The 23322-nt window shown below is 37.3% G+C and overlaps 1 protein-coding gene across 2 annotated transcripts; it reads left to right on the plus strand.

The window, feature by feature from the left end:
• The first annotated feature begins 390 nt into the window (after positions 1–390).
• smchd1 (structural maintenance of chromosomes flexible hinge domain containing 1) lies at positions 391–22948 on the plus strand. Of its 2 annotated transcripts, none has more exons than XM_014982951.2 (47): positions 391–777; positions 2433–2508; positions 2616–2771; positions 2882–2964; positions 3067–3191; positions 3303–3417; positions 4592–4711; positions 4792–4955; positions 5060–5153; positions 6326–6539; positions 6618–6738; positions 8198–8378; positions 8853–9056; positions 10316–10429; positions 10993–11102; positions 11384–11466; positions 11603–11719; positions 11862–11948; positions 12032–12163; positions 12255–12399; positions 12500–12602; positions 12697–12769; positions 13148–13287; positions 13717–13845; positions 13927–14151; positions 14280–14422; positions 14698–14783; positions 14875–14993; positions 15987–16148; positions 16235–16363; positions 16462–16541; positions 16676–16833; positions 16949–17058; positions 17736–17797; positions 18041–18128; positions 18365–18496; positions 18578–18730; positions 18805–18931; positions 19397–19516; positions 19696–19781; positions 19872–19988; positions 20066–20250; positions 21097–21206; positions 21553–21623; positions 21708–21876; positions 21964–22107; positions 22680–22948. In XM_014982951.2, exons 1-47 carry the CDS (start codon positions 676–678, stop codon positions 22784–22786), a joined length of 5871 nt encoding a protein of 1956 aa, XP_014838437.2. In that variant the 5' UTR covers positions 391–675; the 3' UTR covers positions 22787–22948. The 2 variants fall into 2 exon arrangements, with proteins under 2 accessions (XP_014838437.2, XP_087857437.1); XM_088001311.1 differs by having other exon boundaries at positions 6621–6738.
• The last annotated feature ends 374 nt before the right edge of the window (positions 22949–23322 follow it).

Here is a 23322-nt window from a genome sequence, read left to right on the forward strand (position 1 = left end):
GAGACAAATCCCATGAATTTTGTGCAGCTTTCCTTCTCCATTCAGTGCAAAAATATTTCCCACCAAATTCATTTACATTCATTTAAAATATCTGTATATAACAGGGAAATGGAGGTGAAGTCAAGTTCTTATTTGTGCGTGAATTGGCCAATAAAGTTGATTCTGATTCTAATGGGATTCTAGGCATTGCAGTTTCTGAAAGACTGCTAAAATAGTCCAACTTACTTGTGAAGAGTCATTCTATGAGGAGAAACTTTAAACTTTTTTATATTCGTTAAATGAAAAAAGGTTCACTTGACTTGTTAGGAGGGCACAATTAGAAGCCGAAAGAGCCCAATCTTTTCTGTGAGCGAAACTAAACGAACAGGATCCGGAAAAATAGCCGGAAGACCCACCTGGCGCTCGAGCACAATAACGCTTTTTCTCTCCGTACTCTCTTAGCAACAAACATCACGCACGAGCGAAATTTATGCTTTTCATACTGTCTGGCAAGGAATATCCGAAGCAACTTAGCATTACAACGAGAAGACACAGAAGACGGTTTGTTTAACGGAGGAACATGTTGCAAGGAGCTTCGAAACGTTTTCTGCAGCAAAGTTGTCGATAATCTCGGAGAAAGTTTAACGGAGTGCACCGTTCCTCTCCTCTGGGCTGCTGCAGGAAGAACTGAGCAATATGATTAATGTGTACAACTGTCTACCCAACTACCAACAGGGGTTGAAGAAAACTCTGAAATTCGGTTTGGAACTAGCCGACTTTGTGGTACTTGTATACAGGGTAAGTTTTGCTTCTCTGCTCTGTTTTGGGGTTGTGTGAAGGGTCACTGAAGCCTCCAAAAGCAGTTTCGTTTTTTTCTTAGCATCTATTTTTAAGACACGTTTTTAAGTTTCTGTAGGTTTAAAGGAATGGCTACATATCACCCTATATAAGGTAAAATTGACTTAAAATATAATAATATAAAGGAATAATATAAAGGAAAATATTTAATTTAAAAAAGTGGTATTTGGGAAAACTTCAAATATCTTTGAAATATCTTTGAAAAACCTAAAAGGAAAAGTGTCGCAAATTATCTACCTTCTATGCTATTTCAGACAAGAATTAATTAGACTTTCTGGTTTTGAAACATTTCTTAAATTTGTAGGGGGAAATGTTCATTTCCATCTTGTTGCTGTTTGCTTAGGAGTAAAAGAGCAGTTGTGGAATTTGGTCATGTGACAGTGATGTATGGTGTTTGAACCCCTCTCCAACAATCTCAGTTTCGCCCCAGGACATTCTCATAGGGGTGCTTTGTCTGCTGCTAGTGGTCAGAGGCTGCTGCAGGACAGCTGTGGTTACAATGATGCTTACCACTATGAGCGTGTGAATGACTGAAAGTAGTGGAAAGTGCTTTGGATTCCTCTGACTTGATAAAGTGCAATGCAAATGCTATTTTTATATTACAATTGACTTATGTTTATTGGACAGATTTTGTCATTTAATTACTTTTTAAAAGTAATTAATAATTACTTTTTAATTGGTTATCAATTAAAAAGTAATTATTTAGACATATTTTATTAAAACTGGGCTCCACAGTGGTAGCTGTTGCCTTGCAGCATATGGACCTGGGATCTTGTTCTTTATCCTCCCACAGTCCAACAACATAAGTTTTAGTTCCGTCTCTGTAGTGCCCCGCCTCTCGCCCTTTGACTGCTGGAGATAGGCACCGGCCTCCCTGTAAATCTGCAAGAATGAGCATGTTAGATAAGGATTTTACAAAAAACGAAACTTGGCCATATAATTGTCACTGTAGCCTGACTAAAAAAGATATGAAAAAAAGGAAATAAAAATCTCTGGTTAATCAAAGCATAGTCAATAGATTAGCCCTGCACTGTGCTGATGCTAAAGGTCTGAGCTTTTCATATGTTGATGTTAGAAGTAGTTTTTTTAGCTGCAGATGCATCATTTGCTACAAATGATAAACCATACACTACTGGAGGAATGCTATTTTTATTGCATTTTAGGCATTACAATGTTCTTTTTTTAAAAAAAAAAAAGTTTGTATCTTTTAATGTGTAGCATTCTATAAAACGGCTTTAGTGGTGAAATGAAAAATCTGCTGAATGTGCAATATTTTAAAGCTAATTAATCATCAGTATAATTGATTACTAACATGGTAGTTACTTGGAGTCAAAAATGGGATTATTGTGCAAAACTATTTATTAAATCTGTATTAAACTGAACACATGTGTGTAATAATGTTTTTCATCTGGAATTGTATCACGCATTAGAAAATCTATGGTAGCACATTTTTCCTAAATGTATTGATGTTCCCTGTGTTTTCCTTGTTTATAACTCACTTATTTTGTTTGTAAAAGGTGATGAACAGATGTTTGTTGGTTAGAAATAACTGCATGTTTCATCTTAAATAAAGCTGATTTTTTTTCTGCCCACAGGAATTCGGTCTTCCTCCATGGCAAAAAATTTGTTTGGTAACAACAGACAGAACAGTTGTTGATCATGTCAATTTTAGTGAGTAAATCCTTGCTGAAAAGTGAAGAGACTTATGAACATGATGCAAAAAAAAATGTTTGCATCGTGATCTTAAAATCATAAATTGTATCTTTGTCTCCTTGTAGAGGAGCTTCAGGATAACAGCACCCTCTACTTGTTGCAAAGCAAGGACCAAGACCTTCCAGTGGCAGCTGAGGAGGTCATCAGCTTTGTTCCTCATTACAACACGTTAATCGAGAGCGGAACATTTGAGTACTTTGCCGAGGGCCAAAAATCACTGCGTGAGTTTGTGTGTTGTAAATGGGTCGCCAGAAATTAAAATAACTTGATCATAACCTTCCTCATTTTTGTGTTTGTTGTTTTTTTATGTTGATGGCTTCTATTCCTCCAGCCTGCTCTCTCGCTGAGCTGGTGGACAACTCTCTTTCGGCTACAGCTAAGAACACAGGAGTCAGGACGATAGAGATCCGGCTGGTTGGTTCTTTATATGCAGACTTGATTTAACCTTAAATTTTGTGTTCAATTTTGTTATAAAGTTAGGACTGGATTGAATTAACGTGTGTGTGTTTTTGCCAGCTTTTTGACAAAACTTTTGCTGTCGTTGTGTTGGACAATGGATGCGGGATGACCTCCAAGCAGCTCAATAACTGGGCTGTTTACAGACTCTCTAAGTTCACAAGGGAAAACAGCACATTTGAAAGGTTCGTTGCAGACTTCCCAGTGAGTGTGTCCACTTCAATAGCTTTTTGTATAAAAACATAATTCTGCCACATTACCTGATTTGTTTCTTGGAAATCTTTTTGGGAATCCAGTGAAAGAGAGGGTTACACTCGTCCTGAACCTGTACGTCGCAGTCTCAACAGCGATATATCCTACTTTGGAGTTGGGGGCAAACAAGCAGCGTTCCACATTGGAAACTCAGTCAGAGTGAGTGTGCTTATGAAACCATTTAAAATGTGTTGTTTTGTTAAAAAGATTATTGTTGGACATGAATAAGCCTTAATTTTAAACCTTTTAAAAACACTGTCAGTCTGAATGGGAGAAAAGAATTAAGCAGAAAAGTGCTCTGTGGGTGAAAATTACAGACCGTGATTCAGTACCTCTTCTCCCACTTTTAGCAGAAGTTTTCTGTGTATCTTTATCAGTCTTCCTCATAGCTAAGTTTCCCTCGAAAAGAGATTTTATAAAATAATATTTTAAAAACCTGGCAATGAATAATTACACAAGTTTCCACAAGCGGCACTAAAAATCAACAGATATTGTTTCTCATAGATACGCACCCATTCTAACACACACCATACTTCTAAAACTGTCTGTACATGAGATTTCACAGATCAATATGAAAAAGGTAACAAAATCCCTTGTCGCATGTCTGGTCTGGTCACAGGTGACCCGGACCTTTTGTAGTGTGCAGCCTCAATAGCGGGCAGGTATTGCAATACCAAAAACAAATTCCCCAGAGATCTGGTGGAACAATTATTGTGATCCTGTGTCCCGTCCAGCTCTTAATGGACCCGCTCGTTGGCAAGGAAGCTGAGAGGAAAAATGACTAAAACTTCACCTTTAAATAAATGAATAAAAAAAAGCAACATTCTAATCTGAATATGATCTCAGACTTGGATTTGGTTCTGGTGCAGAAGCAAAACCACTTCCAAACCACTTCTATGTGATTTCCTCCTGCTGATGCAAAGTGGGATGAGGAAACCCCTTGTCCAGAGAGCGTTGCTGACTTATGATGATTTCAATGGGAGAAATGTTCCCTGATTAGAAAAATTTGGCTGATCTGACTCCTTTGATCTGGTCTCCATTGGGGCAGCAGAGTACTGGTTGAGCATATAAGTCAATAGCAAAACTACGATGCATTTGATTAAGCATAAGTGGGTGACTATAATTTAAATTCAATTATTTAATTTCATTGTTAATATGTAGTTACTGTGGCCAATCTAGTTTTAGTATCTTTTAAAGAGGGACAAGGTAAAAACCGCCAATGAGCAAAAGTAACACAATTTCCAAATAAATGTTTTTGAATTTTTTTTAAATGTAAAGAGAAAAAAAAATCTGTGTATCTGTATAATGAACCATAGCATTTTGTAACTATCAGATGATCACCAAACCAAGAAACTCTCCAGATGTTCATGAGCTGGTTCTATCAAAGGACGAGTTTGAGAAAAAAGAGAAGAACAAAGAGGATGTTTACAAAGGGACCATCTTAAACAGGAAGGTGAGAGACTTTAATGAAAGTGTTTGGTGAATTCACTGATAAAAGTAATCGGCACATCTCATTTTACCCTCTCGCGGCAGCCTGGTGACTTCTCGCACATAACACACGAGGAGAGTTACCTTCAAGACATCATCAAGGAGGAAACCAGGAAGGAAAGCTTCACTGCTGTTGTTATAACAGGAGTCTGTCCTGATCACATCAAATATCTAAAAGATGATTTTCATGAGTGGACCAGACGGCTAGCGTGAGTTTGCTCACTCATATAGAGTATGAAACACTATTAAAGCACTATTATGTCCCATGTCAGAAGCTTGGGACATAATAGTGCTTTTTTATATTTTTCTCCAGGCACATTTATCATTATTACATTCATGGAGTCGACGGAAACCACAAAATGGACCAGTCTCAAAAATCAGATGTCGGTCCAAAAATTGATATTCTGGTGAGTTTGGTTGACTATTACTGTAATTGTTTTTGTTGTTGTTGTTTTAGGTCTTGTATTGTGCATCCAAACATTTTTTTATTTTTTACCACTGATCACATTTTTCACTTTAAGTCACAGGCTTTGTTGAATATTTTTTAATAAGCGGAGAGCCACAGGGCTCCATTTCTGTCCTCTTCTTTTTTTCTAACCTCAGGTTTGCCTTGAAAAATCTGTCATTTGAGTATTTTTCTCATTCCTCCCTACAGATCCTGTCAACCTCAGTAAGGTTGGATAAACAACCATTTTTAAAAAAAAATTTAAGTGTTTAATTGTATTTGTTTATTTTTTGTGTGAAGACAGAGCTATGTATAAGAGAAAGCTGTAAGAAAAATTTAAAAATAACAGTGCTAGAGAGGTTTAGACTGGGATGAGAGAGATCACAGGACTGAAGAGGAAGGCTAACGGCCCTGCTGGGGGGAATCTCAAATGGGCTAACGAGTTGAACCAGTTTTTTAACCGGTTTGACAGAGGTGGGGCATACCAGCCCCACTTAGGAATGGAAATGGACTGAATGGACTGAACTTATATTGCGCTTTATCCAATCATTTTTGACCACTGAAAGCGCTTTACACTAGAGTCACATTCACCCATTCGCACTCACAAACGCTCACACATTTATACACCGATACGCAGATCGGTAGGAGTGGATGATGCAATTAAATACCTGCTGCAGAGGGCATATTCTTCTTTTGACAGACCTGACACCACTGTCTGCATCCTTTTCTTTGACTTTTGATCAGCCTAAAACACCATTCAGACAGAATTACAATGCAAGAAGCTGGCTAAAATTGACATGGATGCATCACTCATCACCTGGATCATCAATTATCTGACAGCCAAACCTCAGTATGTGAGATTACAGAGCTGTAAATCAGACCGTCTAATCTGTAACATCGGAGCTCCCCAGGGAACTGTGCTGTCTCCGTTTATATTCACCACCTACACTGCGGACTTTAAGTACTGTTCCCAACTGTGCCATCTGCAAAAGTACTCAGATGACACGGCTATCGTGGGGTGTGTGAAAGGGGGACAGGAGGTGGAGTACGGGACATTGGTGGATAATTTTGTGACTTGGTTCAGAGAGAACCAACTCCTGCTTTCAGATTTTTTTTTATTATTGTTTTCGGCAGGTAACTTTGCGGGAGAAACCTCCTAAAGGTTTACGTCAGAAGAATCTCAGAGAAGTGCAGGATGACTTGCAGACCCTGTACATAAACTCAGCTGTAGACACATTTGAGTTCAAGGCCACCACTTCCGACGGCGGCTCCTTGGACGGGATCCTGAGATATCATCCATTTCTTTACGACAAGGAGACCTACCCCAAAGATCCCAGTGCTCTTCAAGGTATTCAGATCTCATGCAGCTTAGGAAAAATTTTCTCACACCTTGATCTGTGAAGTGGATGTGCTTCTGTGTCTTTAGCAGCTGTTGAGGAAGATGATGATGAGAATCAGTCTGGAACCATGAATCAGGCCAGAGGGAAGAGGGACATCTTTGAGTGTTTCTGGAATGGACGACTTATCCCTTACACCACAATTTCCGAGTAAATACATTTGTATTTATTGTATTGTTTATCATTTAATGTTATAAATTTCTTAGTGTGATAAGAATTCAGATTTATTGTTGTCATAGTAAATTCCAAATATTGATATTTGAAACTCCACAAAAATGTCCATATTGTCAAGATTATTTATGATAAGTATTAATAAATATTAATACATTTAAAAATGTGATTAAATGCAGTTTAGTGATACAAATGACACTATGTGACTCGTGTCCTAAAGAAAAGTTTTGACGAATGTTTTTCAAGAGCAACATTTGTGTTTGTGGGGCTGTGATCATCGTGTCATGCAGCGATGGATAAAAACGAAAATAATAAATAGTTTTTATCTTCATTTTTATTTCTATCACAATAATATCACAAAATTTTGATAAAACTTGAAGTCTGTATTGCTCATCTCCTGGGGCAGAAATCCGGGATGGGGACATATAATACATCCTTTGTATTTAAACAAATAGCAGTATGAAAAGGCGAAAGAAACAGAGAACAAAATAAAGCCGCCATTTTCAAAGACGTATAATATAACCTTTGTATTTAAACAAATAGCAATATGAAAAGGCGAAATAAACAGAGAACAAAATAAAGCCGCCATTTTCAAAGACGTATAATATAACCTTTGTATTTAAACAAATAGCAATATGAAAAGGCGAAAGAAACAGAGAACAAAATAAAGCCACCATTTTCAAAGAAAAAAATAAATATAAATTTTTAGGTCCATCCCCGCCATTGTTAGAATAATGGTGTAGTCCAACTTGTTACAGACGTCACAGGCTCCATCAGAGCCGCTGAAGTGTGGAGCCTTGGCTCTGCAGCACAAACAGAAAACCCTCAAGAAGTAAATACTTACAGCAAAAGACATGCAGCACCTTTTATTTACATTCGCTGCTCAATAGGAAGAAACACGTTAACAATAAAAACCAGACTAGCTCATTATTTTATCACTTTGGCTGAATCATGATAAACTGCCACATTATGCCTTGAATCAAAACAAGCAAAACTGGCTGCATTGCTTTGATAGACTTAAACTTGTAGAAGGTAGCGAATATCTCAATGATGACCTCTCTAACTTCCATTAGTGTATTTTTCTTCTGGCTTTCTTACTGCTTACTTAAAATTAGCATGAAGGACGACATATACAATAGAATGTAGAGCATTGAACTGGATTGAAAAACCTAAAAGCCCACCTGTTTTATGATCCAGTCTTTGCTCATGGCCGCACATGTATAGCCTGAAACATAGAAGTCTGCTTAGCAATCAAACAGTTTACACTGAAATACGTAGCACTATCTGTAGTAGCCCAGAATACCTGCAACTTATTGACTAGCTAAGTCAATAAGTTGACTTAGCTAGTCAACTTATTGACATTCAACATTGACTATCAGTTAATGTTGCTTCTGTGAAAAACAATAAAATGTAAAAACAAATTCTGTCTATGTTCCAGGTTCGATTGGTGTTGTCGCCCTGCTAAAAGTACATTGCCCCTGGAGTGTTTCAGCCGCTTCTCTGGGGTGCTTTTCACCAACGACAAATTCAGAGTCAATGCCAGCAAACAGAAGTTTATGGACTTGGAGCTGAAACTGAGACACAGGGATACCCTCTTCACCCCTGTTTTTAACGTTCAGGTGATGATTCAGTGTTATAAGTCAAGTTTGCATGTAGCACATAGCACATAGCACATTTTAGCAACAAGGAATTTCAAAGTGCTTTCATGAAAAACAATAAACATTCCACTAGAGTGCAAAATAAAGAAAAATAATAAAAACTTCCAATCCAGACAAGAATTAATCTACGTTCACCAAATACTAATCAAATTAACTAAACAAATGGATTTAAATCTTTGATTTAAAGTGTGTGAACAGTTTTGCAGTTTTCTGGATGTTTACTTCAGATTAGTGTAACACAAAAATTTATTCTACTTGTTCGGTTCTGATTCTGAAGATCCAGAGTAGATGACAACTTTAATTTTTGTTCAGTATTCAGAAGTATTTTCAAGTAGGTTCTCTGAGCTACAGGGAAAAAATACAGTAGTGTTAATAGTGAAAAATATAGCGCTTCTCTAATGCTTTTTTTTCTGGTTTTTACTGTGAATTTTACAGAAAGCCTCAAAAAATCGAAGCATCCAGAAAGATTTCATGCAGTGGCTTGAAAAATGTCACAGTCAGTTTGATAAGCAGGTAAAGTTCCTCGGCTATTCGAAGACTGTGACACGAACTGATGTGCCCACTAAGAAGATGCATCATCCCTGGGCGGTGTTCTCTGCTATTGAGTTGGATGGCAAAACATACAAAGCAGGGGATCTTGTAAGTGTTTTAACATTAATATTTAATTGTACATATTTCAGTGTAGATATTCAGATGGATATACAAACATTTTTCTCACTCTCTGATGCTATATTAAATACTTTTTCTACTCTAGGTGAGTTAGGATTGCCAAAATTGTTTTTATTTTCTAAATGCCAGAAATGGAAGATGCAGTTTTACTTTCTCCGATTATTGAAATGTACATACACTAAGATCGAACGAACACACTGCTTCTGTGCTGCATCATAGGTAATCAAAAGCAAGTCTGGTTCCTCTTTCCCCTTCTTTCCAGAAGCTTTACGGTGCCTCTTTCATAATTTCAAAGAAATATATGCAAGTTTACACGCCACTGGAATTTCAAGCCATCATATTGTCAATTCTGTATTATAAAGTCGGTAGAACAAAATGTGTATGTCAGCCCTAGAAACAAACAAACCAAAAAAAGAGCTTGTAAATATTCTGGTAAGAGTGACAGAGGAAATATCTCACTCTTACCAGCGACAGTTGAGCCCTGTGAAAGAAGGCCTGTACAGACATGAAATGCGCCAACACCCCATTATAATTTGATTATAATATGCAAAGAAACACAAAACAAAGATCTTTTCTTCTACAGACATGGCTTGTATTTGTATACAGGCGGCAACATCACGTTGTGAGTGTGTTTTACTAAAGGAAGGACTGGTGCACGTCATAAAATGGATAGCAGAATGGGGAAAGAAGAAAACGTGACACTACTGAATTAATGCTTTATGACACGAGTCAGGAAGTTGAAGCTCGGACACACATGCGACTTCCAAATGCACCGTGACTCTATCATACCACCAATATAGTTACAACATTAAAGACAATAGGCTCAATGTTTTTTAGTGGCCATCAGAAATACCTGCTCTCAGTAGAGAAGTTTGTAGGCAGAGTACTGGAGCCCACAGGCTTTATCACCCATTCTGTCAAGACGAATTTTACAATTTGCAAACTTTTGTGAGAGAAAGATATCTTAACCCTGACTCCTGCTATATAATTTAAAAATATACTGTAAAAGTTTTAAATATAAAGAAAATTGAAAATAAAATCTTGAAATCATCAATATTTTTTTCATTTAGCAAAGCAAGATAATTTTGATAACACTAACTGACCTAAAAAATGAAAAGTTTTGTCAGATTTATTGTCAGACAGTGATAATAATTTTTTCTTAAATCTATATAAATTCCTGTTTTCCACTGTAGGCTTCTACCTTTAATATTTTTCGTGTTTTAACTCAGGTGAAATCTCAGAGAACTCAGCCGATTTATTACGGCAAAGTGAATACATTTTTCCTGTATGGAGTCCATAAAGGAAATGTTTTTGCCACCGGCGGAGAAGTGGAAATCACGCGTGTAAGTAAAAAAAATTATGCAGTTTGAAAAAGCTAGATGACAGCTGTGAACTATCTGTCAAACAAAAACAAAGAAATATTTTGTTCAAGTGAAATTTTTGCTTCTTAATTAAGTTGCACTTTTTCAGTTTATAAGCTGGTGTGCATTGGGTACATATGATCTGGACCTTTTACTGTCATAATGTTCTTCATGCTATTTTTATGTTGTACAATTTTATTATTGACTAAATTAGAACATTTCTAATTGTGATAAATGATTTGTGAAGAAACTTGCATGTATGCTTTAACCCCTCAAGTTTATTCTCATAAATGCATTTATGTTTTAATACATTTTAATTTACTGACAAATTTGAGTAAACCGGGCTATTAGTCAATACTGATGTAATTTTTTTTTGCTAAATATTTTATATTTTTAGCTTCCTTCAATGTGGTGTTAATTTACATGTTTCATGTTATATTGGGCTAAAATAAATACTTGTATAGTAAAAAGGAAACTGATAGGTTTACATTATAATTAAATAAAACCATTCTAACATGATCAGATTTATATCACATTTTTCTTAGGTGCCAGAGGCGCTTTATGACAATTACACCAGGACTATACCCATCTCTAAGATTGACCGGTCTGCTACAATTGAAAGTATTAAGAGAAACATCGAGACCGACATTGACAAGTAAGTTAATTCTTGTGGAAAGTCAAAATGTTTTACAATTGCTCCTGATTAGTGTAAAAAAATGTATGCAATAAATTATTATAAGTTTATAAGTCTAATATTATTAAGTATATAATAAATAAATGTTTGCAGAGAGACATGAAATATACAAATTTAATTATACCCAGTTTGAACTTTTCATTTGAAATTTTTCTTGACTCTTGCATTGTACTCTTTTTTTTTTTTTTTTTTTCTAAATAAGTAGTCTTGAAATGTGACCAGGATCATCGCTCTGTTTCCAGGTTGCCAGAAAAGCTGTGCGTCAAGTGGCCTGATGGGAATGCTTTGCCACAAAATGCCGTTATTCCTGCTGGGACTCCTTTAGGTAACGTGTTGTTGCTTTCACTTTTTCCCATTTTACTGTGAATTTCTATTGCGCCAACTCATATCAAATCTTGAACTCAAATATTATTTTCTTTAAGAAATCAAGCTAACAGTCATTCTGTGTTGCATCGTTTCAGGGCCCTTAGCTGTGGAAATTCTTAACAGAAATGACAAATCGATCTCATCCAGGATTCAAACAGGGGGTCAAGGTGGAGGGATAAAACTGAATGTTGGACTCAAAATATTCCTTCAGGGTAAGATCAGATGTATCATAGTCATATGATTGGTGTTATGTAAGATTTTATTACTTATTTTATTACTGAATTTAATTTGCATTGCTTGTAAGTTATTCATTGTTCTGTCTCTTAATGTAGATTTTTCTTATTTTATACATAGGCGCCAAAGACGTCAAACAACCCAAACAGATTTGTCATTTCAGTGCCCCATATGTACCTGTTCATGGACACTGGTTCAAAAAAATTGGTTTGTTTCTTTTCACATCCTATCCTTCTGAATTTTTCACGACCCAAAAGAATACCAATGAAAAAGTGTTTCCTTCAATGCAGGATCCCTGACCAATCTGGGGAAGTACACTCTGACTCTACAAGCTGAGATAAGTGACAACGCCAACAACAAGGTCATAACATCCTATGGCGGCAGACAGCTTCCCAGCTACGAGCACAAGTTCACAGTCAAAGGTAAAGTGACTTTATGTGACCAATATGGAAGTGGTTTCATTTTCTTCCACAATCCTTCAGGCAGACACATTTGGGTTTTTTGTCCTTTTAGAGGGAAATGCAGAGATCTTTACTATTGGTCCACTGAACCCATCTCTGCGCATCGGAGTGCCGTTCAGTATTCCCACACAGGTGACCGATTTTTATGGCCACCCCACAAAACCTCCTCCAAATCTCCAGCCTGTTCTTGAATGCAGGTGAGTTACTCTTAAATGTATTTATATTTACATGATTTCAGACTGCATATTTAGCCTTTGATTTTTTATTTTATTTCTTGTTTTATTTGTGCTTGTTCAGTGATTTGGAAGTGAGTTTTGAGACAACGGCCACCAGTGGGAACAGCTTTACCATCAAAGGTGTCAGAGTCATAGGGGAAGTCCAGAATTACCAACAGACCAAGGTAGAAATAATCTCCATTCCTGTTTGATAGAAGACCTAGTGGATGTTTAAAATAAAGTAATACTCAAAAACATTTTTTTTCATTGTTTTTGCAGAGATTCGACCTGAAAGTGACTCTGCCAGGGTTGAAAAACCAAACACAGACTATCAAGATCAGTCCCTTTCCTGGTAAGACTGCTTTTATTTATGAATTAAATCTGTAGCATGCGTCTTACAAAATATATTTTTTTACATATTTATTTAAAGTGTCGCCATATCATGACAGGATTACATGGAACGGATAACCTGTGAAAAACTGTACATTTAACTATGGACCATGTACATAAATGTATTATCTGCGTACCCATTGTTATTTATAACGATAGTTATACATAACTATAGTATCACAGTTTTTTGCACATTTGAACGTTTTATTAACATGTTATTGACTTTCATATATGAAAGTCAATAAAACATAGTAATAAGTCACATCTGGAAACTGGCATCATGTAAAATAGTTGAAAACTTCCAATTCTCCCCCTCTTTCTATTTCTATTTCTGTTTCAGGCAATCCGCATTCCCTTCTTGTGAAACCGGAAGTAAAACCAGTGAAAGTGGAGAATGGAAACCCAGCTAGTTTTAATGTTGAAGTTCATGATGAGGCTGGAAACATCACCGCCAACGCCAAACAGATAGTTCGCTGCCAGGTACGAGATTTTGGTGTAAAAATAACAACAATTTGAGGATTACACTACAGGATAAATAACCTACATTAGGGTACATGACCACAGTGGCCATGTTTGTGGGCTAGTTCGCCTCAGTGCTGATCTCTGGCTGCCATTGCTGTTGGAGATATTAATGCTATGCATTGTCCAGGAGGAACTTGAGTTAAAGTTGGGCAGAGATATCTAGTAGAACGCTGCTAACCTGCACCTTTTTATATATACTAAGCCTTACTACTTAAAAATATCATTATCCAGTGGCAACTTAAAGGCCCAAGTTTCTGTCAACATTCCAGATAGTTGAATATCCTGAATGTTTTGTGACTAGTGAACATATATCTCTGCATAATTGGGCTGTTATGTGTTTTTTATTTGGTTTGGTTTTGAGAAATAAACTATTACTTTTTTTTTTAGATTCCAGGGCTTAAGTTGGCGGTGACAGACTGCAGCAGCTCAGGAACCGGCCAGATTGTGACGGAGCCTATAAACCTGAAAATCATCAACGGAGAGCCACAAATGCTGCAAGCTAAATTTGACATGCCTGTAAGTTAAGAACAAATGTTCCACCATTAAACTCTTGGATTACAGTCTTACAGTTTTCTGTGTTTATGTTTTGGTTTCTAGAGTCAGAAGCATGTTGCAGCCGTCACAACAGAGCTGAAGGTCATGCCAAGCTGCCGAGTCTCACGGATGGAGCTTTTCTGTGAGGGGGAGGAAAGGCTGGAGCTGAAGAACAAGGAAAGGATACAGTGGCAAGCTGGAGGGGTGCTGGAAAACCTGCTTTTTAAGCTCTATGATGAGTCTGGCAAGGAGGTGGAGGTCACTCCTGAAATAGCCTCCAACATCAAGGTGTGTTTGGGACTCGCCATATAACACGTCATTGCATGTATTGTGTTGCATTTTAGTACACTTTTGCTAATGTGACTTGTTTTCTAATGCTTCTTAAGTTGATTTAATGCATCTTGTCTGTATTTAAGGTTAACTGGACAGGAGACATTGATCAGAGAGCTTTGATAATGGGAAGACTGCCAGATGTTCAGGTTCCCACAAAAGTCCAGGAAGAGCGATTCCACCAGGTCTCCTACCGGGACCACAGTGTGTCTTTCAGCTTTACCATTGTGTAAGTTTCAAGGGTTTGTGAAACACATGAGGATATAGGAAATCATTTAAATAAATTTAGGTGATATCAGAATTTAAAGTTTCTTGTTATTCTTTACATTTTGTTATATTAAAAATACAAACTTTATCGTGTTTTATTTTAATCTGAGGCTATAAACTGAAAAAAAAAAAAACATTGTCAATAATTGCAAAGTGAATATAAATGTACATGGTTGTCTGAATTTTTTGGACAAAAGAAGAGATCGGTTTGCATTTTTGTTCATGCATTGTTCAAAGGCCTTGTCCAGATGAACCAGCGCGACTGAAGGCCACTGTTCCTGAGAACACAGTGAAACTCGGGGAATGTGTCACCGCACCCATAAGTGAGCTTGCCCATGATCACTCAAAACAAAAATACATTTTTTAATATTTAGAGTTTTATAAAATGTGGTTCTTAATATTTTGACCATGCAGAGTTGAAGCTTGTGGACCAGTACGACAATGTCACCAATAGCCTGACCTCTGATTGTGTGACTTCAATGGCTGTAGAAGCTGAGGGTCTCGATAAATCCAACATTGCATTCATATGGGAGGTAGGGACACAAATGCACAAATGAATATGAATTTAAATACTGCTATCGAACTTATTTAAGTCCATGTTTTATTTGATTATTATTTTTTTTGTGGTGCAGGAGCTCCATCTAACCTGAAAAAAAATCCAACAGTTCCTACATCAGATGTCAACATTTTTCTTCCTGATTTTCCAGTTTACGCAAATGTATAAATGTTAAATGTTTTACACCTAAAATATCAGTTTTCTAATATTAAGTGACTATTAAGTTAGTTAGTTTCTGTAAATTTCCCCAAAGAGTAAGTGTGTGTGTGTATGGTTGTCGGTTCTGAGTATCTCTGTGATGCCTTATGGTGAACTATTGACCTGTGCAGGGTGGGCCCTGCCTCTCCTCCGATAAACACTGGAGATAAGTGTGGTGGCAAACAATTACTAAGTAACCAGACTGAGTTCTGCAAAACATTTATGAGCAATGTTTAATCCTGGATTAAATGTACGTACACATACAGAGGAGGATGTAAGGCCTGGCTCTGCTAACTTGTCACACCCATATATACTCATACAGTATCATGAAGCAGCATTATATTGGTTATTTGGTCTTAGTCACTCCTCTCTTGTTGCAGTTTTTCACCCAGAGCTTATCAGAATCTAAACTGTCCTCCTAGACTCTACAACAAAGCCTCCTTTCTAAACTCAGGGTCAAAACGCCAGACCATCTGTGCTGAACTTCAAAAATTTCTTTGTGTACTTATAAACTTTGTATCTCTGTCTTTGAAAAAACTCACAAATAATTGTGAGTGTTAAAAAGGCACCCAGGAATTCAAAAGTCAAGTTACCTAAATAACAGTTTTTAATTTTGGAAGCACATATCTTATTTGTTTGTGAATATGCCACCTTATTGTATGCCTGTAAAAAGTCCCCAACCAGTGTTGAACAAATATATAATTAAAATGTACAAAATCTTTGCTACAAGAGAACATTCTTCTGAACCTCTCTGTATGCGTTTATTTTTAAGGAGAGCAGCGGCTCTATTAAAGTCTCTGGAGTTCGTTTCAACTCGGGGCCTCTGGGGACCAGAGAAGTTTGCTTCATCTGTGGCGACTACACAGAACAAATCAACTTTAAAGTGACGGCCGGGATCCCCACCAAGCTGAAACTCCTCAGTGGGCCTGAGATGGTAAAAATAAAACTAACTTATCACACAATTGTTGGTTTGCAACTTAAATGAAAGCCTGCATCATTTTGTCTTTCACTTGTCGGCAGCCTTTGCAGATCTTGAATGGTACAGGTATTTCCACGCCGTTCGTCGTGCAGCTGTGTGACGAGTGGGGAAACCCTTCCCCAGACCAGAGAGTGGTGGTGGAGACGAGAGCTTCACCCTCAACAGTAAAGGTGAGCTGGAAAGCCAGTAAATAACATCAGTCTGTATCTGTCACATTTTTAAAAAATAGAGATGCAAAGAATGACGCTGTTGAATATTGTGTTGACAGGTGACGACATCTGTCACTTCACAACCTGTGGACGCAGAAGGAAAAGCAGCCTTTACAGTTACTAGTGTGAAAGGGTTAAAGTAAGTCTTGACATAATAAAAAACAATAAACGTATATTATAAGAACTACAAACTTTGAGATTTTATTTTGGGAAATGCCTTGAAGTGAGTGTGAACCAATGTCTACTTCACTTTCTGCTCTCTTCTTCCACTAGGGGGTACTATCAACTCGAATTTGTGGGGTGCTTTAATAGGAAACCCATCCCTGGTCCACATGTGAACTTCAATATCATCCCTGATCCCAACAAACCCGACAAACTTTCAGTAAACTACGACACAAGTGCCAGGTTTCTCGCTGGAGGGACATTCCCTGGTCCGTATTTCTCCAAATCATTTACTTAAACTCTTCAGGATTATTTAGAGAAAAATAATCCCACAGAAATCCAGTGAAGTGGAGTCTCAGCTGTGTGTGTGTGTTTGTGTTTTAGTTTTCTCTGTGGCCGTGCTGTCTGATGCAGGGAGTGCGATGACGGCTTTTAAGTCTGCTGATTTGTCCATGTGGTATTGGAGTGGAGAGTCAATGACACGTCCAGAAACAGTGAGTTGACTATAAATAAGAGAGGCAATGTAACAAAGTGCTGTGAAGTTGCTTAGAAATTCTGTTTTCAGAATTTTTACAAATAAAAAAAAACAAAAATCATGACGTAAGCATTTGATTAGCCCCCATTATTCTGATATCCTAAATAAAGTGCAATTGCCTCAGAAATGTGTTAATAAGGCAATGAATTACATTTAATCTTAGTATATATGAAGATGTTCTGCAAGGTTTTGGAGGCTTCCCAGAGTACAAACATGACAAAATAGAATCATAGAGACCAAGAGCACATGGTTGGTAGGTTTGATTGGAAGCTCAAGTTGGAACATGTGAGAAAACTTTGTGATGGCAGCATCATGCTGCGGGGATATGCTTCTTTATTGGAAATGGAGACAGTTGTCAGAATTCACCTTTAGGATGCAGAACATTCATCCTAACCATGACATCAGGTCTGCAAAAGCACTATTATCTATTAGAATGACCCAAAGTCCAGACCAAGGATGTTTTCAGATTTTTATTGTAAAATAAAATAAAATTCGTAACCATTCCTCTGCTTTTTACATTTAGGTAGGTTTGTGTTGGTGGGTCATATAAATAACTAATAAAATTCATCAGTGTTTGTTGTTAAATGTGACAATTTGTATAATTTTACATCCAACTGTTCCTCATCTGTTGTGCAGGCCACTATGCTGATGTGCAGTAAACCGATGGAGAATGACAACAAATCCCGTTATTACTTTAGGTAATGTGCCAATAATGTTGTTGAGTAGATTTAAGCAAAGCAATGATTTATTTTTCTGTTTGCTTAGAGCATTGCTGGCAACTGTGTATGATAGTTGTTAAATAATGAGTAACAGTTCTTTAAATTATCTAGTGCTTTTACAACTTCTTGCATGTTTTTTGGTTTCAAAAAACATGCAAAGACAGTTAATGAATCCTTCAAATCATGTAAAAAAATGTGTCATTGTGGTTTGTTTCATTGCAGAGATAAAAAAATCCCACAAAGTGTTGGGACGTACACCATACAGTTCTCCCTGAAGATTGAAAAAACAGAAGTCGTGTTCAGTAATCAGGTTGGTTTGCATGTGCTTTTAACGCATTAATGCTGCGCTTGGTGAAATAAATAAATCCTGAAAAGCTAGGTGATTTGTTTTATGAAAGGGGAGAAATATGGAGCCATCTATAGAAGGGAAACATGAAGTTATTGGCAGCTGTGACTCATTATTGACTCATCTTTTCAGAATCCTTTAAAATGCTTCTTATATTCACAACAACATATTGTTTATTAAGATTTCTTTCCATCCCATAGATCATTGTAAATGTAGTGGCCAATCAACCCGTCAAGTTAGGACCTGAATGTCAGCCACAAATCCCAGTTGTTTCCTACAGCAGAGACATCGCCAACCGAACTTTAGTTGAGAACATGACTCTGAAGATTATGGTGAGCTTCACTCTTTCAAACTACATTTTTAAAGCAGAAGTTGTTGAAATATACAACACTGATTTCCTTTAATTAATTCAGGATCAGTATGGTAATCCAACCGGGCAGAACCTGAACGGCAAGGTGTTGGTCTCCATAAAGTGTCCTGATGGGGAGCAAAGCAGAAACCTCCCTGTCCTTGAAGTGGCCAGCACTGTTGAATTAAACCTAAAAGACGGAAGCACCCACATCGAGGTGAGTAACATTCCTCATCAGTGGTGTTCCCATGAAGAACGTTATGTCATATTAACAATCACAACTCTTGCCAGAGGCTGGCGATCAGGGAGAACAGCCCTGGAGAGAACGGAAGAAAATACATTCTCATTTTCAAACCAGAAGTGGTGATGCCGCCTACATCTTTGAGTCCTTTTGAACTTCCCTTCCATTTTTACGACGGTAAATGGTTATTAATAACACAGCTGTCCTATGCAAATGATTTATGGATCTGTTGGAATAAGAATGCATTGGGAACAAACCAAAAGATTCCTCATGTTGACAGAAGCTCAATAATTTCCAAATAAATTCTCCTATGAGCATAAACGAGGGAGACCTTCATCATTCCTCAAATACTGCAAATCAGTTTGAATGTTAGATCTGCCATTTGTATAGAATAACTTACAAATAACTTTTATTTTCCCTCAGTTGGAAAATTTTACCTGCAACAAAGTAAAAGCAAGTAGATTTACACAAAAATAAATGATAAAAACAGATTATTTACAAGAAGTGAAAAGGCCAGTCAGAGAGTTCTGTTAGGTTGGGATCAGAAATTTGTCCTGAAATCTGATCAGGCAAAAACAAAACCAGCTTTAAAAATGGGTAGTACTGCTCTTGTTAATTTCCATCTTTATTTTCACATTTTAGATTCTGAAAGCCAACGAAAAGTGTCTGAATTGACGAAGAAAAAGGACGAGCTGACCGATAATTATGAGAAACTCAACAAAAAATGTTCCGTGCTTGCCAGACTTCGTAAATTGCATACTGGTGAGATTTCTTTTTTGATCTCTACCCGTGATTTTCTTTCAGATTCTAACATTATGTATTTAAGAGGGATTTCATGTTGAAGCCTGAAAAAATCTCAACTTAATGCATAAAACCACTTTCTCAGCTTTTTCTATCTCTGTTTGTTGCTGCAAATCATTAAAACATTTTCCTCCCACAAGAAAACGTCCTGGATGCCAACAAAAAGGAGGAAGCCCTCAAAAGAGGGCTGGAAGAAAGCAAAATACAAGTTTTGCAACCTTCATCTGTAAGTTTTGCGGATTTTTTCTTCTTCTCTTTTAATCTTAATCTTGTGGATTTCTCTGACTCTAGCATTTCTACTCTTAACTCTTTGCAGATCCAAAATATTGACAGTTTACTCCAACAAAACGCAGATGAAAAGAAAAGAATAGAGGATATTAACAGGAGAGTGTTTCCTCTGCCTAACCGCAGTGGACCAGATATCCTGGGGATGGTGATTGAATCTTTTAAAATAATTGTTCTTTTTATTCAGGAGCCAGGTGTCTAAATCATTTGATGTTTTGGTTGCAGGTGGGCCACCTTGCTCATATTAGTGATGATAAAGCTGCCTGGGTCATCTCTTGGCACCTGTCTTCAGAAATGGACTGCGTCATCACCAAGACGACGGCAGAAGCTCAGAGGATCTTCCGTAGCGAGCATGGCAGGCAGCAGGTCATGGCCCTCGACAGCATTTATGTGCATCCAAGAAGAGAAGGGTGAATAGCCAATCTTTTCAATATGGAAAAGTATGGAATTCAATTTCCTGCAGTTCTGCATCAATATAGAAAAAATGTAACAAATTAAGGAGAATATTTGTATTTTCCAGCCTCGGTTCCCTGTCCAACTGCGTCAGTCTCTGACCATCCGTTCATTTATCCATCCAACTTCCCAATTTCATCCATATTGCCCATTCATCCAGTCACTCATCGATCCATCCATTTATCCCTTTTTGTCCACTGTCCATCTGTATGTTCAACCATCAATCTATCATTATTTAATTCATTGTGGCTATTTGTCCATCATTCATTTTTTATCTGTCCCACATTTTCTCTGTCCACCCTCCTCTCTCCATCTTTCCACCTATTCCTGTTTATCTACCATTTTTTTGTCCATCAATCCCTCCATCTGTTTAACATCCTCCTGTTTATTCACCCCTTCCTTGTGTGGTCAGTTCATCTATCAGTCCATCCTGGTTTGTTGACCAATTCAAGCATCCGTTTGTCAACTTTTACATCTACTATGTAGTTTCTGAGGTTTAAAGTGTAAATCTTACGTATTGTGAAAATCTCATGTGAATTCATAGTGTTTTTCTGCATTTACACTTTAAAAAGGGGTGAAAAGAGAATTGAGAACTCTAGAAAAATGTGTGTGCAGAAGTTGAGAGGTTTTTAATGGGTCCATTGGAGTTTTCCAGTTATTCCTGTCCGTTTCAGAGTCTTAGCTCCAAAGCAGATAAAAACATCTTTCACTAACATTAAAACTGAAAGCATTCAGTAGAAATTCTGTGCAAGTGGAGAAATTTGCTTTAATCATGTCATTTGGCCCTGTTAAATTTCTTGCAGACCTCTACCTCACATAAAAAACGGCCGAGAACTGTTCAGTCCAGTTGGGAATCCGCTCTATGCGAGGAACTTGCTGAATTATACCACCGAAGAGGAGAGCTGTGAGCGCGGTGAGCTGGAATACGATGATTTCTCTTCTTTGTTATAATTGTTTTGCCCCCATGGGTTTTTAACCAGGTGTTTGTAGCCTCTGTAGATTTTTATATGTTGCCAAGGTCTGATCGTCTGCTGTTACAGTAAGGTTCCCCCCTGAAATCCAAACTCACACACTAGCTGCATTTCCAGTACAACACGTTCGAAAGATATACAACTTTTTAGAAAATGTGCGATTTATTGAGAGCTTTGGTGGAATCTGCTGCACATTGTCCTTCTTTCATCTTATTGTTTAATTTTAATCTAAAAAGCAGTTGGGTGTTTACCTCGTATGTGAAAGTTTTCCTCACGTTTCCTTTCCAGTGTTTAAAAACATCCTTGGTAACACTATTCTGATGGATGACATAGAGTCTGCCACCAATTACAGGAAGGCGGTGAGTGAATCTCTCTGACAGATGATGGTACCATGCTAACCTCCACAGGGTTTCTTTACCCGCTAAATGACTTCCTGCTCACAGGTTATTGAGAAAGGGAACTATTGTCCCACCATATTGACCCTGGACGGGAACAGGCTCAGTGCCAGTGGCAAGTTTGGGGGCGCACAGAACAAAGCGCCACATGTGGACAGAGTGAAGAAGTTTGGAGCCCCTCTACCTCAACGCTACATCGAACTGAAGAAGGAGAGAGGTGATGGATCTTACACTCCCTTTATGAACTTTTTTGTGACTGCAGTCAGATTATGAGTATTATATTGTTATTTTTGTTGTTGGATAGAGTTGCTCATTGAATTTCGTTCAGCCTTGGAGAAGAAAAAAGACGAGGATGATAAGCGTAATAATACGATACTGAAGCTTTCTGAAACTCGACAACAAATGGAGGAAACTAAGGCAGAGCTTGATGAGATTGAAAGGCGGCTTGGTAAGATTTTACACAAGCACTCTATAAAATGGACCATGCTTTCCACAAACGTGTTTCCTGTCTTCATACTTAGTAGATCTTTTGCACAACTTACCAGATATAGTATTTTACCTGAAACCCTTCTGGAACTTACCAGATTACTTTCAGTTTTTTTACTAAACCTCAACATTTTCTTTAATAGAACTACCCAAACTCTTTCTTAAACTTAACATGTACTTTTCTAGACCAGGCTCTTTTTTTTAAACTTAGGTTCTCTACTTAAATCTAAATTTACACAAAAGATACTTTCTCAAAACTCTCAATGGCCTTATCCTGTGCTAATCTGAACTTTCATAGAATTTAACAGGTACTTTCTGAAACTTTTGTTTGTTTTTCTGGAATTTAGCAGGACATTTTTTGGTATTTAAAAGGTACTTTTGGAACTTGTGTTGTAGATGAGTAAGTAGGAAAGTCAGTCCAGAGAAAAAGGTCCAGAAATTTAAACTTAAAGTTAAAGTTAGTTTTATCATTTTCCCCTTGTTTGATATAGACTTTTTTTCACTGATTGTTCTGATGTTTTTTTTCTCCTGCAGCATCAGTCAGATCAGGGAAACGAAGACCTGAAGACATTTCAGAGCCTTCTGGGCTCATGATAAAACGCCCAAGACGAAGAACCGGGGATTTGCCAGAGACGTTTTAGCTCAACTTGTGATTTTGTTGTTTTGCTATTTCTTTTTAATCAGTTTTGAATGTTTTAAGTTTACAACTTCTAAAGTGAATTTACTTGGAAGACGGGCACATTTCAGTGAAGTCATTGTTTCTAAAAAAAAAATAAATAAACTGTTTCCAAATTGTGTTTTTAGTTTGTGTACCATTTTTTCAAGTTGGCATTTTTTATTTAGAAGTGCAAAACCTAAATGAGCACATCTAATGCACATGTTGTTTCTTATGTTAAAATGAAGTAGTCACTGCTAATGGTGTTTTTATACACCCCAAAAATATCTGGATCTATTTTTCTGTTTATGTAAAAGAGAGCAGTCTGTGAAAGTGAAAATTAGCTGTCAGTGTTGATGTCTCAAAAACTGAACAGCTGAGGATCCTGGATGACGAGTCGGGTTTGGATGTGTGCTGAAGAAACAAAACATTTAAGACAAGTTTTCAAACTGCTGGTAGATGCTGATGTAAAAACAAACACAAAATGAAATACAGTAGAGATGTTGACATGTGAGCACTTTC

The sequence above is a fragment of the Poecilia mexicana genome, unplaced genomic scaffold (assembly GCF_051168715.1).
Source record: "Poecilia mexicana isolate PSO_F unplaced genomic scaffold, ASM5116871v1 scaffold_20, whole genome shotgun sequence".
Classification (NCBI taxonomy): domain Eukaryota; kingdom Metazoa; phylum Chordata; class Actinopteri; order Cyprinodontiformes; family Poeciliidae; genus Poecilia; species Poecilia mexicana.

Coding starts and splice junctions, on each gene's coding strand:
- smchd1 (XM_014982951.2), top strand. CDS start 676: ATGATTAATGTGTACAACTGTCTACCCAACTACCAACAGGGGTTGAAG. Junction 778..2,432: donor TTGTGGTACTTGTATACAGG/GTAAGTTTTGCT, acceptor TTCTGCCCACAG/GAATTCGGTCTTCCTCCATG. Junction 12,770..13,147: donor CAAGATCAGTCCCTTTCCTG/GTAAGACTGCTT, acceptor TTTCTGTTTCAG/GCAATCCGCATTCCCTTCTT.